The 14886-nt window shown below is 44.1% G+C and overlaps 2 protein-coding genes across 2 annotated transcripts in view; both read left to right on the forward strand.

Moving 5' to 3' along the window:
• The first annotated feature begins 353 nt into the window (after positions 1 to 353).
• On the forward strand, positions 354 to 2606 carry LOC125525207 (ATP-dependent DNA helicase DDM1-like). The gene is made up of 4 exons (XM_048690218.1): positions 354 to 673; positions 778 to 964; positions 1060 to 1235; positions 2003 to 2606. The coding sequence occupies exons 1-4, from the start codon at positions 354 to 356 to the stop codon at positions 2604 to 2606; spliced, it is 1287 nt and encodes a 428-aa protein (XP_048546175.1).
• Positions 2607 to 5199: 2593 nt separating this feature from the next.
• Positions 5200 to 14886, forward strand: part of LOC125518097 (putative F-box protein At1g47730) — an 18939-nt gene continuing 9252 nt past the window's right edge. The window contains exons 1-4 of the mRNA XM_048683035.1: positions 5200 to 5406; positions 6580 to 6636; positions 6874 to 6923; positions 7098 to 7219. Of these exons, the coding sequence (XP_048538992.1) occupies positions 5200 to 5406; positions 6580 to 6636; positions 6874 to 6923; positions 7098 to 7219 (436 nt within the window). The remainder of the gene's footprint in view (positions 5407 to 6579; positions 6637 to 6873; positions 6924 to 7097; positions 7220 to 14886) is intronic.

Raw genomic sequence — 14886 nt, forward strand, 5'->3', positions numbered from 1 at the left:
GGTACCTACGAGGGAATCAAATCCACTGTTCATCTAGCCTTACTAATCACTCTGTGGCTACTGCAATAATATTGCGCTAGCATATATCTCAATACAGCGACCAACGGCAGAGATATAGGGTACCGCGTAGGACGGGCTACGAAGAAACTTTGCGTGAACTCTTGTAGCTGCTCCAAAAGTAACTCAAACATTACACTGCACTTGGCAGTACATAACGGACGGCAGAACCTGTGAATCTCCCAAAATAACTCAAGCATTACATATCAATGACGTAATTTCGCTTTTCTTGGGGCAACCTGTGTATTAAATTTTTTTTCCTCTCACAATTTTTGTCTCTTTTTGTGTGTTTGAAGATGGCAGAATCTGCAGGGATGAAACTATTTAGCAAGCTGGATAGTATCTTGGCAATGACACAGAAGATCCCTACAAAAAGATCTATTGTGCACTACGCCACCCTCACAGAAGAAGAAAAGCGGAACAATAGTGTTGAGTGGCTAACGTCGATGTGGCAGAGACGGCTGAATGGGATACTAGGGGATCAAATGGGATCTGGAGGAATAATCTCAACGCTTGCATTTATTGCTCGTCTCAAAGAGGAAGGTCACCATGGCCCATACATGATAGTTACTTCTCTGTGTGGCGGCGGTATCATGGACTGGATGAAAGGGATAAAGTAAAGTTTCTAAATTTACTATGTATTTCACTGTTACATTTTATCATGCTGCTAGTTGACGTCCTAACAGGTGGGGGGGGGGGGGGGGTGGTAATTTGTTGCAGGCTTTTCCCATCCATGAATCAGTTGTTGTATGTTGGAAACCAAAAGGATCTGGCGATGAAGAAGAAAGAGTTTGTGCACAAACCTGTCGGCCCTGACTTTCCAATCATACTGACCACACATGGTTTTGTCTTGGTAGAAAATAATTGGCTTGCTCAGTATCACTGGAAATATGTCATTGTTGATGAGGTGACGGAAAGACAGAACCAAAACCATTCTCCTGTTACAAGTCATGCATTTCTCTTTTTTGTATTCACAAGTCAGTCCCGTGCTTATTTTTCCAGGGCCGCCGGCTGGATAAAAGGGGACGTGAAGTATTGGAGGAGGTAAAGCGCCAGCCAATGGGTCATAAGCTCCTTTTGATCAGGGAACCGTTCCAAAATAACCTAGCAGAGCTGTGGTCGCTATTGAACTTTGCTCTGCCTAGTGATTTCTGGTCCCATGAGGATTTCGATTCGTGGTATGATTTGCTAGCTTGCACTCAAACTGCTGAAGCTCCTTACCTTATGTGCTTGTAATGCCAAATTGCATTTGCTGAATATATATCATTCATGTTCTTCATGAGCTTGAAGCACTCCTTGTGTCCATCAGTGATTTTTGATTGCTGTTGGATGCCAAATTACACACCTGAATTTTCTGATGTAAAATTACCTACATTCCAGAAACATGGCTTACTCTGCATGCCATTGGCCTGTTGTTAACTTGTTATACTCATAATTCAGATGATTTGTGTATGAATCAACATAATAGACATGCCGATGGTTGTTCTAGCCAAGACACCTATCCAATCTGTTAAGGTAGAATTGTCCTAAGAAGCTCGTATTTTGAGAAATACAGATTCTCTTACTATCAGTGAACTCTCATAAACTTATGATTGCAGTGATTTCACTATTTAAATATTGCCTCTTGGAAGTTGGAACAGTATATTCTCCTTTTGTTCCATGGAAAAACTATATTAATTAATTGTACTGCAGCCAAATTGTCTATTAAAATATCATCATTGATATATACTTTGTATTTTGCTTAACTCTACTGTATATTGATATGTCATGTTTGCTGAAAAGCTTATTCAAGAATCAAGTAACACTCATGTATTTCCAACCATTATTTAGATGTAGTTTGGTTATCTATTTTGTTAGACAAAGACACTGAAGCTACTAGTTAAATGTTGCATGTATTACTTTCTTTTATTGCCTTTGGCTGCTATGACAACAATCTTCTTTAAAGGTTTGAAAGATCTGGGAAAGAAGGTGAGGACCAACAAACTGAAGAAGAAAGAAGGGCCCTTCTTCCAAAGCTTCATGCCATCTTGCGTCCATTCCTTCTAAGGGACATGAAGTCAGAAGTCGAAAACAGGGTTCCACAAATGAAAGGAGCCACATGCTACAAGACCAAAGTTGTCCAAAATTCCGATGTGATTAGCGTCACATGCTCCAGCAACCATGCAGCAATAAAAGGTGCAAGGACTGGTGCTCAAGAGGTAGCAGCAGAGGTTGTTGCTGAAACTGGTGGTGAAGGTAGCCCAAACATGTGGTCCAGACAATTGGGCTTGGAAGTGGAAGGCAATAAGGTTATAAAGAGGTCTCGGACAAATGATGTGTTTTTCCCACCGGTTGGCAGAAGCGATCCAGCTGTGCGAATGCAAGTGCAAGAGTCAACTCCCTCTGAATCAATCTTCAAAGCACTCAAAGAGATACCTGGCTTAGCCCGTACTGATATTCTAAGATTCTACAGTTCTCTTATCCGTGATGATCGTCAATTTGAATCTCTCATGGCACTCCCAATGGACACGAGAAAGGATTGGCTGCTCATGGAGATTATAAATAATTAGTGGTTGCTCCATTGCTCCAGCAGTATGAATGTTTAGATGTTGTCCGCTGGACTTCCATGCTCCTGATGCTCCCCTCAGGAATAATAAGTCTTGCTAATGTAGGAACCATGCATGTGATGGTCTGCACATGTGACGTGCCATATATGTATATATTGAATTAATCTCATGCTATCCTTAACTACTAGTAGTAGTATGAAGTCTGCTTATTCCTCAACTGCAGTGTCATTTACATGCGACTCCTGAGAACATTTGATACGAGTGGTAAAATTATTGTGAAAATTTGCTTAGATGCATGTGTTTCTGCTGCCCTTTTATTTCTGTATTAATGTATCTGTTCAACCATCAGCAATTTGCACTCTTTTGGCCTAAAAGTGAACCTCTCTTCTCTCTTTTTAAAACTTGTAAAAAGAATCTTGACGAGCGGAAGCTTGTCCAACCTATTTGTTCCTGTATGCAAATTTTGTGGAAATGTGGGCAAAAGTTTCTCCTCATTGTGCAGGTATTCTTCAGGACAAGGCTCATTGTTACCTCCGTTTCTGAACATGGTAGAGTAATAAATAATGGGAAGACGGTAGCAAACTACAAGCAGCACTAGCTTGTGCAAACTGTGTGTCCCATCTTTGATGAAGCACTTCTCTATCACCATCTTTCTGAGCATTGCAATGTCAGAAGCTTTTGAGCAGGGAGTAGATCTGCCTTGTTTGACAGTTGTTGGAACGCCTCCTTGTTTGGCTGGGCATCATCCAGAGCGGGTGGAGCGGCAGCTCCCGTTGTAGCTGCTTTTGAGAATTTCTTAAGTTCGTTTGAGAGAAGAATTGACATGCTTTTCCTTAAGGGAAAAGAATTGGCATTGCTTTTTTTTCCTTAAGAGAAAAGAATTGACATGTTTTTTCTTAAGCGAAAAGAATTGGCATTGCTTTTTTCCTTAAGAGAAAAGAATTGACATGTTACAACAGATTAAATAAATGTTTTGCGAGCTCTGAAATTAATTTGGTGTGTAATCTTGGCTACCTAGGTAGCTGGATATACTTCCCGTGTGCATCATACTATATGTTTGTCGGGCAGGTAATCGGGGCATGATGGTGCCGACATCAAGGAGCATACCAGGAAAGTTTTAACTTTTATAGTTGTCGTTGTAAACATTCTATTTTTGAAACGTTGGCAAAAGCTCTGCCTCATTCTTAAATAAATAAATGTTCTTCGGGACTGGGCACAAGACTGTAATAAATGATGGAAAGATGGTAGTAACTGAAGCAGTTGTCACTCCTGCAAACTGTGTCTCTGTAACATTGATAGATATCTCACAGTATTCTGGTTTTGGGGTACAATTTGAGGTGAAGATGGATGGGGATATAGAGGGAGAATGGTAGGTGAGGTGTAAGTAGAGCCTTTCTTCGGTTACAGATCAGATCGTATATACACTTGAAGGATTATTTGGTCCAGACGTCTTGAGCTTATCTGACTCGATGGCTGGTGGACCGGGCGCTAATCTTTGCTCTGTTTCAGCGCTGCCTTGCTCTGCTTCAGTGCAAGAGTGTGTACAACACAAAGTACAGTAGATCTTAGCGAGCCCTTTAGAATTAATTACAAGAAGAGGGGAGAAAGCATGCTAATATTTTGACAATAACAAAAGGAAAAAAGGGAATGATTAAGGCAGATTCTACTTTCTCGATTTGCCCTGCATTTGAGAAGTTCATTCCTCTCTCTGTAATTTGCTCTGATCTCTCGGTCACGACGGTGTTCAGTTCAAACATTCCCTTTTTCCATTCAAGCTGGCTAATAAAAGAGTTGAAGCAGGCAGGGATACCCAGTGTTGTACACAATGGTTTTTATGCTCGCGGCCGCATGCAGGTGAAGTCAATACACTAGACTTCTTAATATAGACAGAAATAACCAGAGTGTTGTAGGGATCGTGCCATCCGTCATAAGTTGATTGGAGGACATGCAATTTTCAGACTGAAACTTTGCTTCCTGATCTGCATTGGATCACTGCAGTTTTATAACAACTGGCCAACATCTGCAACCGTTTTATATACATAAAGAGCTAGCAACTCATTTGGGGCAATGAGAAGAGGATTGAATCCCAGCTAGTATCGTAAATAATCTTGGCATAGTGGTTTTGGTTTTTTCCTACTCGTGTAACAAGGCAGGCAAGCAGTAGGACACCTCTTTTCAGGTGGATGTGAAGAGCATCGCACACTCCAGGTACCACGCGGCCGGCTTGAGAAATATTATTACGACAGAAGAAGGTCATGTGTTCTCTGAAAAAAAAAACTTTTTGGACTATGCAGCAAACTTCCAGATACTTGGGGACGGTTAAACCTGAAGAGATGTCTTCAGGAGGAGTAAGGAATCTCTCCGCAAAAACAAAGGAGAAGTAAGGAATCTGCCTGACATGTTTACGTCGTCTAAATAAAGCTGGGACACTTATTTTGGGATGGTGGGAGTACTTAATTGTCTCTAGACAGTGTAGCCAAATTTGCCTCCCCTGTATTGTATTTTGCACTGTAAACCTGATCATCTAAGAAATTCACTAGCAGAGGGTTTTGGTGGATGCAGGCAGCATATTTGGCGGAACGAGTGTAGCATGTAAATGGTGGACCGGTGGCAGGTTTATGCTACTAAAACATGCAAAGTGCAACGTTTTAGTGGTTCATATTTGGTGCTGACAATCTTCAACCAGCGTGGTTGGCCTGATAACGGCACCACCTGCATGCCCCTTGTGTTCCAGCTTAAAGGAGAGCTGTATCGTGGAACCATGTGCGTGACCCATCAGGCTTCTGAAGAGTGGCGGCTACAGGCAAGGAAGAGAGCTCCAAAAATAAAACCATCTTCTTCAGTCTTTTTCAGGTGTAATTTTGTTAGCTGGGTCTGCTCTGTACCTTGGCTCCCTCTGCTGATTTTCTTCTTGTAACCTTGTCTCCCCGTCTTCAACTGCCGTACTGATTTGGTTCATGGCAAAGAGACCCACCCAGTAGAGGTAACTATGGGGTATCTCGATAGCTATATGAAATATTTTGCAGCAGCTCAGAGATATATTGTCGAGGATGTGTTATTAAAGGAGAAGATGCTTGCTCTGGTGGTTCGGATGCCAACTTTGGTGGCTGCGCCTCCGCCGGCCCCTCCATGGCCTTCACCACCGATGGGTAACTGGCCCTATGAGTGGATGGTTCATTCATGTCTTCTGATGGCACAGCGGTAGCTGGCATGATTCTGAGAAAGCCTGACGGTACGGTTATTTTTTGGCCTACAAAGTTTTATTTAACCGTAATGAGGCAGTGGAAGCCCAGCTCCCGAAGGGAATTGAATAAGATGACCATAAACCTAACAGATGGTTATTTTTTCGGCCTATAGATAATAGAATAGAGTAGCAGATCAATCGGCAAACTATAGCCGCACAGAGTGTAATAGGGCGGCAGGGACGGAGCTCACGTGTGGGCACTGGTGCCAACCGTTGGATGCTTCAAGCTAATAGCCTGAGCGATTTGTGTGTTTGACCCCAGCAAAAAAAAATCAATTGACACCAGCCCACCGCAGAACATAAGCCCAAAGTCTTAGCAGTTAGATAATTACAGCCGTCAAGAAAGCATAGCACGGAGCCCATATAGCATAGCACGGAGTCCACGAAGCCTACGCGGCAAGGTCTGTGTACGCAGCAGTGCGGCCACGACCCATGAAGGCACAGCAAACGCCTCTCATGGCCATGCGCCTCCTCCTCAATCAGATCGATCCCCAATTCCTCTGCCGCGATTAGGCAAGCCCTCAGGCCTCTGGAGGAAACTACACAACGCTGGGCGGCGGTAATTTTGGTTCAGTGAAGTCCACTTCTGTGGCATAATCTGCAATCATACCATTTTAGGTTGCCCACTTCGGCTCTTCTAGGTACCCGAGGTATGCCAGCTCTGCACGCACTGACACTATGTGTGTAATATTCAGATTGAAATTTTAAGTTTATCTCCCTTGATTCATGTAGGAGGAGAAGGTTATGGATATATTTCTGTTGAGCGGATACAAGACATTGATGCGCCAGGTACTTCAAGGCCTGGCAGCACAAGGACTACCATCTACCAAAATAGAATTTTGTGATATTCATTGGTCCTACTACTCCGGCATAAAATAACTTAGATGAACTTTCTACGGATGTATCTGATTAAAAAGGAATACCACAATATACTAAGAATCTTGGAAATTCACGAGGGCACGTCCAGCCACAAGATTGCCACGCGATCCACAAACACGTTTGATTTCCCGCAATTTCCTGTGTTAGGTAAGTGGGCAACTGACTTTACTGAGGGCTAAAGGCCAGTACATATACAGGTGTGGCAAAGTGCAGAAACGCCCCTTATATAATGGGGATGTACACAAGGAAATATACACATCTAACACCCCCTCAAACTCATGGTGGATCAACAACACTGAGTTTGGAGAGAAAAAGGCCATGCTGCGCTCTAGTCTGTGCCTTCGTGAAGAAGTCAGCCAACTGTAATTCAGAGGGCACATAGTGAAGAGCGAGAGTCTGATCCTGCACAGCAGCACGCACAAAGTGGGCATCGACGCCAATGTGCTTGGTGAGCTCATGCTTCACCGGGTCACGCGCAATGCTGATAGCACCAGTACTGTTAGACAGTAGAGGAGTCGAGGTAGAAGCACACACACCAAAGTCCTCAAGTAACCACCGTAACCAGATCACCTCAGCCGTCAACATAACCATGGCTCGCAACTCAGCCTCTGTACTCGAGCGAGAAACTGCAGTCTGTTTCTTTGTCTTCCAGGCAATAAGAGAGCCACCAAGAAAGACACAGTAAGTAGACAGCAAGCGTCGATCAGAGGGATCACTAGCCCAAATAGCATCAGAGTAGACCTGGAGCTCAAGAGAGCTGGAGCGGGGAAAGAAAAGGCGCTGAGAAATCGTACCACGAAGATATTGTTGGGTAACGTAGTAATTTCAAAAAAATTCCTATGCACACGCAAGATCATGGTGATGCATAGCAACGAGAGGGGAGAGTGTGTCCACGTACCCTCGTAGACCGAAAGCGGAAGCGTTAGCACAACTCAGTTGATGTAGTCGTACGTCTTCACGATCCGACCGATCCAAGTACCGAATGCACGGCACCTCCGAGTTCAGCACATGTTCAGCTCGATGACGTCGCACGAACTCCGATCCAGCAGAGCTTCGAGGGAGAGTTTCGTCAGCACGACGGCGTGATGATGGTGATGATGATGCTACCGACGCAGGGTTTCGCCTAAGAACCGCTACGATATGATCGAGGTGGATTATGGTGAAGGGGGGCACCGCACACGGCTAAGAGATCAAGAGATCAATTGTTGTCTCTACGGGGTGCCCCCTGGCCACGTATATAAAGGAGTGGAGGAGGGGGGAGAGGGCCGGCCCCTATGGCGCGCCCTAGAGGAGTCCTACTCACACCGGGAGTAGGATTCCCCCCTCCCCCCTTCCAAGTAGTAGGAGAAGGAGTCAAGGAAAGGGAAGAGAGAAGAGAAGGAAGGAGGGGGCGCAGCCCCTCCCCCTGTTGGAAATATGCCCTAGAGGCAATAATAAAAGAATTATTATTATATTTCTTTGTTCATGATAATTGTCTTTATTCATGCTATAACTGTATTATCCGGAAATCGTAATACACGTGTGAATACATAGACCATAATATGTCCCTAGTAAGCCTCTAGTTGACTAGCTCGTTGATCAACAGATAGTCATGGTTTCCTGGCTATGGACATTGGATGTCATTGATAACGGGATCACATCATTAGGAGAATGATGTGATGGACAAGACCCAATCCTAAGCATAGCACAAAGATCGTGTAGTTCGTTTGCTAGAGCTTTTCCAATGTCAAGTATCTTTTCCTTTGACCATGAGATCGTGTAACTCCCGGATACCGTAGGAGTGCTTTGGGTGTACCAAACGTCACAACGTAACTGGGTGACTATAAAGGTGCACTACAGGTATCTCCAAAAGTGTCTGTTGGGTTGACACGGATCGAGACTGGGATTTGTCACTCCATATAACGGAGAGGTATCACTGGGCCCACTCGGTAATGCATCATCATTATGAGCTCAAGGTGACCAAGTGGTTGATCACGGGATCATGCATTACGGTACGAGTAAAGTGACTTGCCGGTAACGAGATTGAACAAGGTATTGGGATACCGACGATCGAGTCTCGGGCGAGTAACATACCGATTGACAAAGGGAATTGTATACGGGGTTGATTAAATCCTCGACATCGTGGTTCATCCGATGAGATCATCGTGGAGCATGTGGGAGCCAACATGGGTATCCAGATCCCGCTGTTGGTTATTGACCGGAGAGTCGTCCCGGTCATGTCTGCATGTCTCCCGAACCCGTAGGGTCTACACACTTAAGGTTCGGTGACGCTAGGGTTATGAAGATATGTATATGCAGTAACCCGAATGTTGTTCGGAGTCCCGGATGAGATCCCGGACGTCACGAGGAGTTCCGGAATGGTCCGGAGGTAAAGAATTATATATAGGAAGTGCAGTATCGGCCATCGGGACAAGTTTCGGGGTTATCGGTATTGTACCGGGACCACCGGAGGGGTCCCGGGGGCCCACCGGGTGGGGCCACCTGTCCCGGGGGGCCACATGGGCTGTATGGGGTGCGCCTTGGCCTAGATGGGCCAAGGGCACCAGCCCCAAAAGCCCATGCGCCTAGGTTTCCACAAAAGGGAAGAGTCCCAATGGTGGAAGGCACCTCTAGGTGCCTTGGGGGGGAGGGAAACCTCCCCTTGGCCGCCGCACCTAGGAGATTGGATCTCCTAGGCTGGCGCACCACCCCCCCTTGGCCCTCCTATATATAGTTGGGGAGAGGAGGGATTTCATACCTCAGCCTTTGGTGCTTCCCTCTCTCCCCGTTACGTCTCTCTCTCGTAGTGCAGGCGAAGCCCTGCTACTGTGACGCCCTGCATCCACCACCACGCCGTCGTGCTGCTGGATCTTCATCAACCTCTCCTCCCCCCTTGCTGGATCAAGAAGGAGGAGACGTCTCCCGTCCCGTACGTGTGTTGAACGCGGAGGCATCGTCCGTTCGGTGCTAAGATCTTCGGTGATTTGGATCACGTCGTGTTCGACTACATCATCCCCGTTCTTTGAACGCTTCCGCTCGCGATCTACAAGGTACGTAGATGCATCTAATCACTCGTTGCTAGATGAACTCATAGATAGATCTTGGTGAAACCGTAGGAAAATTTTGTTTTCTGCAACGTTCCCCATCAGTGGCATCATGAGCTAGGTCTATGCGTAGTTCTCTTGCACGAGTAGAACACAATTTGTTGTGGGCTTTGATGTTGTCAACTTTCTTGCCGCTACTAGTCTTATCTTGCTTCAACGGAATTGTGGGATGAAGCGGCCCGGACCAACCTTACACGTATGCTTACGTGAGACCGGTTCCACCGACAAACATGCACAAGTTGCATAAGGTGGCTGGCGGGTGTCTGTCTCTCCTACTTTAGTTGGAGCAGATTCGATGAACAGGGTCCTTATGAAGGGTAAATAGAAGTTGACAAATCACGTTGTGGCTTTCACGTAGGTAAGAAAAACGTTCTTGTTAGAACCCTACTTCAGCCACGTAAAACCTGCAACAACAATTAGAGGACGTCTAACTTGTTTTTGCAGCAAGTGCTTTGTGATATGATATGGCCAAAGTTGTGATGAATGATGAATGATCTATATGTGATGTATGAGATGTTCATGCTATTGTAATAGGAATCACAACTTACATGTCGATGAGTATGACGGTGACAGGATGATCATGGAGCCCCAAGATGGAGATCAAAGGAGCTGTGTGATATTGGCCATATCATGTCGCTATTATTATTTGATTGCATGTGATGTTTATCATGTTTCGCATCTTGTTTGCTTAGAACGACGGTAGTAAATAAGATGATCCATCATAATAATTTCAAGAAAGTGTTCCCCCTAACTGTGCACCGTTGCTACAGTTCGTCGTTTCGAAGCACCACGTGATGATCGGGTGTGATAGATCCTTACGTTCACATACAACGGGTGTAAGACAGATTTACACACGCAATACACTTAGGTTGACTTGACGAGCCTAGCATGTGCATAGACATGGCCTCGGAACACAGAAGACCGAAAGGTCGAGCATGAGTCGTATAGAAGATACGATCAACATGAAGATGTTCACCGACGTTGACTAGTTCGTCTCACGTGATGATCGGACACGGTCTAGCCAACTCGGATCATGTTATACTTAGATGACTAGAAGAGGGATGTCTATCTAAGTGGGAGTTCATTAATAATTTGATTAGATGAACTTAATTATCATGAACTTAGTCTAAAATCTTTACAATATGTCTTGTAGATCAAATGGCCAACGTTGTATTCAATTTCAACACATTCCTAGAGAAAACCAAGCTGAAAGACGATGGCAGCAACTATACGGACTGGGTCCGGAACCTGAGGATCATCCTCATAGCTGCCAAGAAAGATTATGTCCTACAAGCACCGCTAGGTGATCCACCCGTCCCACAGAACCAAGACGCTATGAACGCTTGGCAGACATGTACTGATGACTACTCCCTCGTTCAGTGCGGCATGCTTTACAGCCTAGAGCCGGGGCTCCAAAAGCGTTTTGAGAGACATGGAGCATATGAGATGTTCGAAGAGCTGAAAATGGTTTTCCAAGCTCATGCCCGGGTCGAGAGATATGAAGTCTCCGACAAATTCTTCAGCTGTAAGATGGAGGAAAATAGTTCTGTCAGTGAGCACATACTCACTATGTCTGGGTTACATAACCGCTTGACTCAGCTAGGAGTTAATCTCCCGGATGATGCGGTCATTGACAGAATCCTCCAGTCGCTTCCACCAAGCTACAAGAGCTTTGTGATGAACTTCAATATGCAGGGGATGGAAAAGACCATTCCTGAAGTATTTGCAATGCTGAAATCAGCAGAGGTAGAAGTCAAGAAGGAACATCAAGTGTTGATGGTCAATAAAACCACTAAGTTCAAGAAGGGCAAGGGTAAAAAGAACTTTGAGAAGGACGGCAAGGAAGTTGCCGCCTCAATTGGTTGTACAACAGTATAATAGGGAGTAAACACATTTCATCGCCTCGCATGAAAATGTGACGGGATTTCCATTTTACAATAACAAAATTGTATAGTCAAGTATAGTTAGTCCACTGCGTGCATTAGAAACTAATATAACAAACTATATATTACACTAAAAACAGAGTAGATCATCGATATATCCTATGAAATATCTACCATATTTCAAGGATGCGCTTTTGGATATAGAAAAAAGTCTAGGGAGATGAGAACCAATCAGTCTACAATAGTTTTGACATTTCCCCTGGATTTCCCCTAAACTAACTCTGTTGTCAAAATCATGAAATGATGCTACTATTTTTTGAATACATTTAGAAAAAAAGCATTGACTTCCCGTTGGGGTTTGAAGGATGGCTCTGCATAGCTAATTGCACGTAGCAGTTGATAATCTAAAGTAAGACCATCTGAAATGGCTTGCCCATGTTTCATTTGAAAATGTTTTTCATCAATGCACCGCTTTGGAAATATGAGCCAACAATATCATCTTATAATAAACCAACATTATTCCTCACTCCTTGAGGCCCAAGAAGATGCTAGGAATCATTGTGCCATGTTTTGGCATAAGCACCAAGGAAGAAATGTTAGATGTATTTATGTGTAAATGATAAAATGATGGCAAGTTGTTATACTGTATTCACCTTTTCCACTCCAAATTGTTATATCTATCACAAAGATCCAACAATTTTATTTATATAGAGAGTTAACTTTGGCTACCTAATAGTACTAAACTAATTACTGAATTTTGTGGAATGTAAACAGCGAAATCTAAACTTCAGTAAATTATTATATGTAAAGGAATAAGCCAGAGATATTACATATGTGTGGTGTGATCTACACCTAGCCACCTAAATTTAGATGTTTAGGAAGAAATCGTGCAAAAAAAAATGTGTGCATATCTAATGAAGTGTAGCCGTATCTGCGCACATGATTTAGCTCATGCCAATGTAACTTATTAAAATACCATGTATAGTAGTAGCTTGATATAGGAGCGAACCCAACTCTCCGCCTTCATCTATATATATTTGCTAGGATGGTCGGCCACTTATTGAATGCACAGAGAGAACATCATGAGATTTTTGTAGAAAGGGCTAATTGTAAGTCCCGTAAATAATTTTCAGCTTTTGACTACTAATAAATTATATAATGGAAAACAAAGTAGCTTACTTGTCAAATCTTTTCGGACTTCTGTATCTGGAAGGTACCCTGCATTCATATAGAGGAGGCATATAAAGTCATACACGTGTATGGAAGGTTAGGATAATTAGAAAAAATCACTCACCTTAAGCGCATCCATCATTTTAGTCTCATACTTAACAAATAAATTTCAGAAGAATTTGAAAATGACCATTTCTTCAGCCAATCACACCTTGTGACAACCTGTCGTACACATGGGCATCTCAAGCGACTGAACGACACCCCTGGCCCTTGACAGAACGATAGCCTATTAACAGATTCAGAGGCTATTGATGCAGAAAGTATAACATTTACCCAAATAATTATTTTCTCGAGTGGTCAAAAAAAGCACTTGCGTATATGAGCAAAATATAAATTGTGTTACAAACCAAAACAAACCTAATTAGGATATCTAGGTGAGACCAAAAAAATCCAGTACTGATTAATTCCTACCATTGTCCCCAAAAGCGCAATACTATTACACATTTCTGTTATCACCGTGCATGTCCAAGGCTCCAGTGCCTCTGCAACTCCATCCGATCACTCATGTGCCGCTAATTCCATTACATGGTGCTAATGCAGCTCTTCAATATCAAATTATGTACTTATTGTACCTACAGTTGTAAGAAAACAAATACAACTTTCCATATCAATTTATGTACTTCTTACATATATATGTCCACTTTTGTAAGAAAAGAAATACAAAGTATATTTTTCACTAACACTCCTCACATATCACAACAGGCTAGCTGCTCTTCATGGTATATATATTTCACCTCTCTTTTGAATGAACAGATAAAATATACTCTATCGTGCTAGTGGTGCAAGCATGTTGTTCCAAATTGAGTGGCATGTCTATGCATCACGAAATCCTTTTCTCAGTGTGCATGCTCGTGTAGGCCATATCTGATAGAGGCGGAGGCACACGTCCGAGACACACATCAGTGAGGTCAAGGCTGCAAGTCGGTAGTCTAGAAATGCAGAGGGCAGTCGTCATGAGGCCATGGGCACCCGGATAGAGAGCTGCATCAATGGGTTCGGGCACCCATAGCAATTAGGCAGCAGCGCGATGAGACCTTCTTTGTCACGGCCGGAAGCAACACTTCCACTTCCTTCCTCGCGGTCGGGAGAAGTCCCTAGCAGACTGCCGTCGTTGCCGGCGCCATGTGGTCGCCGGCCCTTGCTTTGTTTTTCCGAGGAAGATAGGCCGCCATTCTTGCTGCCGCCATGGATTTTGTCTTTAAGAGTCGGCTATAGTTGACACAAAATTCTGAAGATCAGCGGCAGGTGGTGATCTGTCCGCATCGAAATTAAACATATAGTGAGACCTTAAAGTTAGGATCGGGTGGTCAGTGAAGATTGAGGAGGCGGCTTCAATCCATGTAGACCGAAATTCTTAGTTGTAGCTATTGATCTTTGCTTACCTACGATCCTGTCTGGAGGCGCTAGGGGCAGGCGGCCAAACCTAAAAGTCCTGCTGTATCAAACGGACAAAGATTGGAAGACACAAAGATTGGATTAATTGGAGTAGTGCCATGCTTTGAATCCTACGATGTGGCTAGCAAGGGGATCGAGAGAGACACAAGGAGAGGCGAGGCAAGGCGGTGGCGGAGCGAGATTGTCATGCTTTGCAATGACGTGTAACAACACTCATCTGCACATCTAGTTGATTCACACTGAACAAAAAAATCTGCTCTGGCGCACCTGTGCATCGTGCGACGTAGCAGTGTAGCATGTGTTACTCGCCCGTCGCCACCGCTTGGACGTCTTAATAAGAACGATCTGATGGACCTGCAGATGAGACGATGTCTTGAGGTTTCCTTAAAAAAAGATTCTGCGCTCGTCACCATTAGCGAGGCGTGCACAAAAGCACTCGAGTAGCGTCGCCTATGATAAGCAGAGGAGATAGCATGTGTTACTCGCCCGTCGCCGCCGCCTGGACGATCTGATGGACCTGCAGATGAGATGATGTCTTGAGATTTCCTTAAAAAAAGATTCTGCCCTCA

This window comes from Triticum urartu, chromosome 7, assembly GCF_003073215.2.
Source record: "Triticum urartu cultivar G1812 chromosome 7, Tu2.1, whole genome shotgun sequence".
In the NCBI taxonomy this organism is placed as follows: domain Eukaryota; kingdom Viridiplantae; phylum Streptophyta; class Magnoliopsida; order Poales; family Poaceae; genus Triticum; species Triticum urartu.

What these genes read in the sequence shown, in the direction of transcription:
- LOC125525207 (XM_048690218.1), top strand. Translation starts at nt 354, where the DNA reads ATGGCAGAATCTGCAGGGATGAAACTATTTAGCAAGCTGGATAGTATC. An exon ending in GACTGGATGAAAGGGATAAA is followed by an intron (nt 674 to 777) that starts GTAAAGTTTCTA and finishes AATTTGTTGCAG; the next exon opens with GCTTTTCCCATCCATGAATC. An exon ending in CATGAGGATTTCGATTCGTG is followed by an intron (nt 1,236 to 2,002) that starts GTATGATTTGCT and finishes TCTTCTTTAAAG; the next exon opens with GTTTGAAAGATCTGGGAAAG.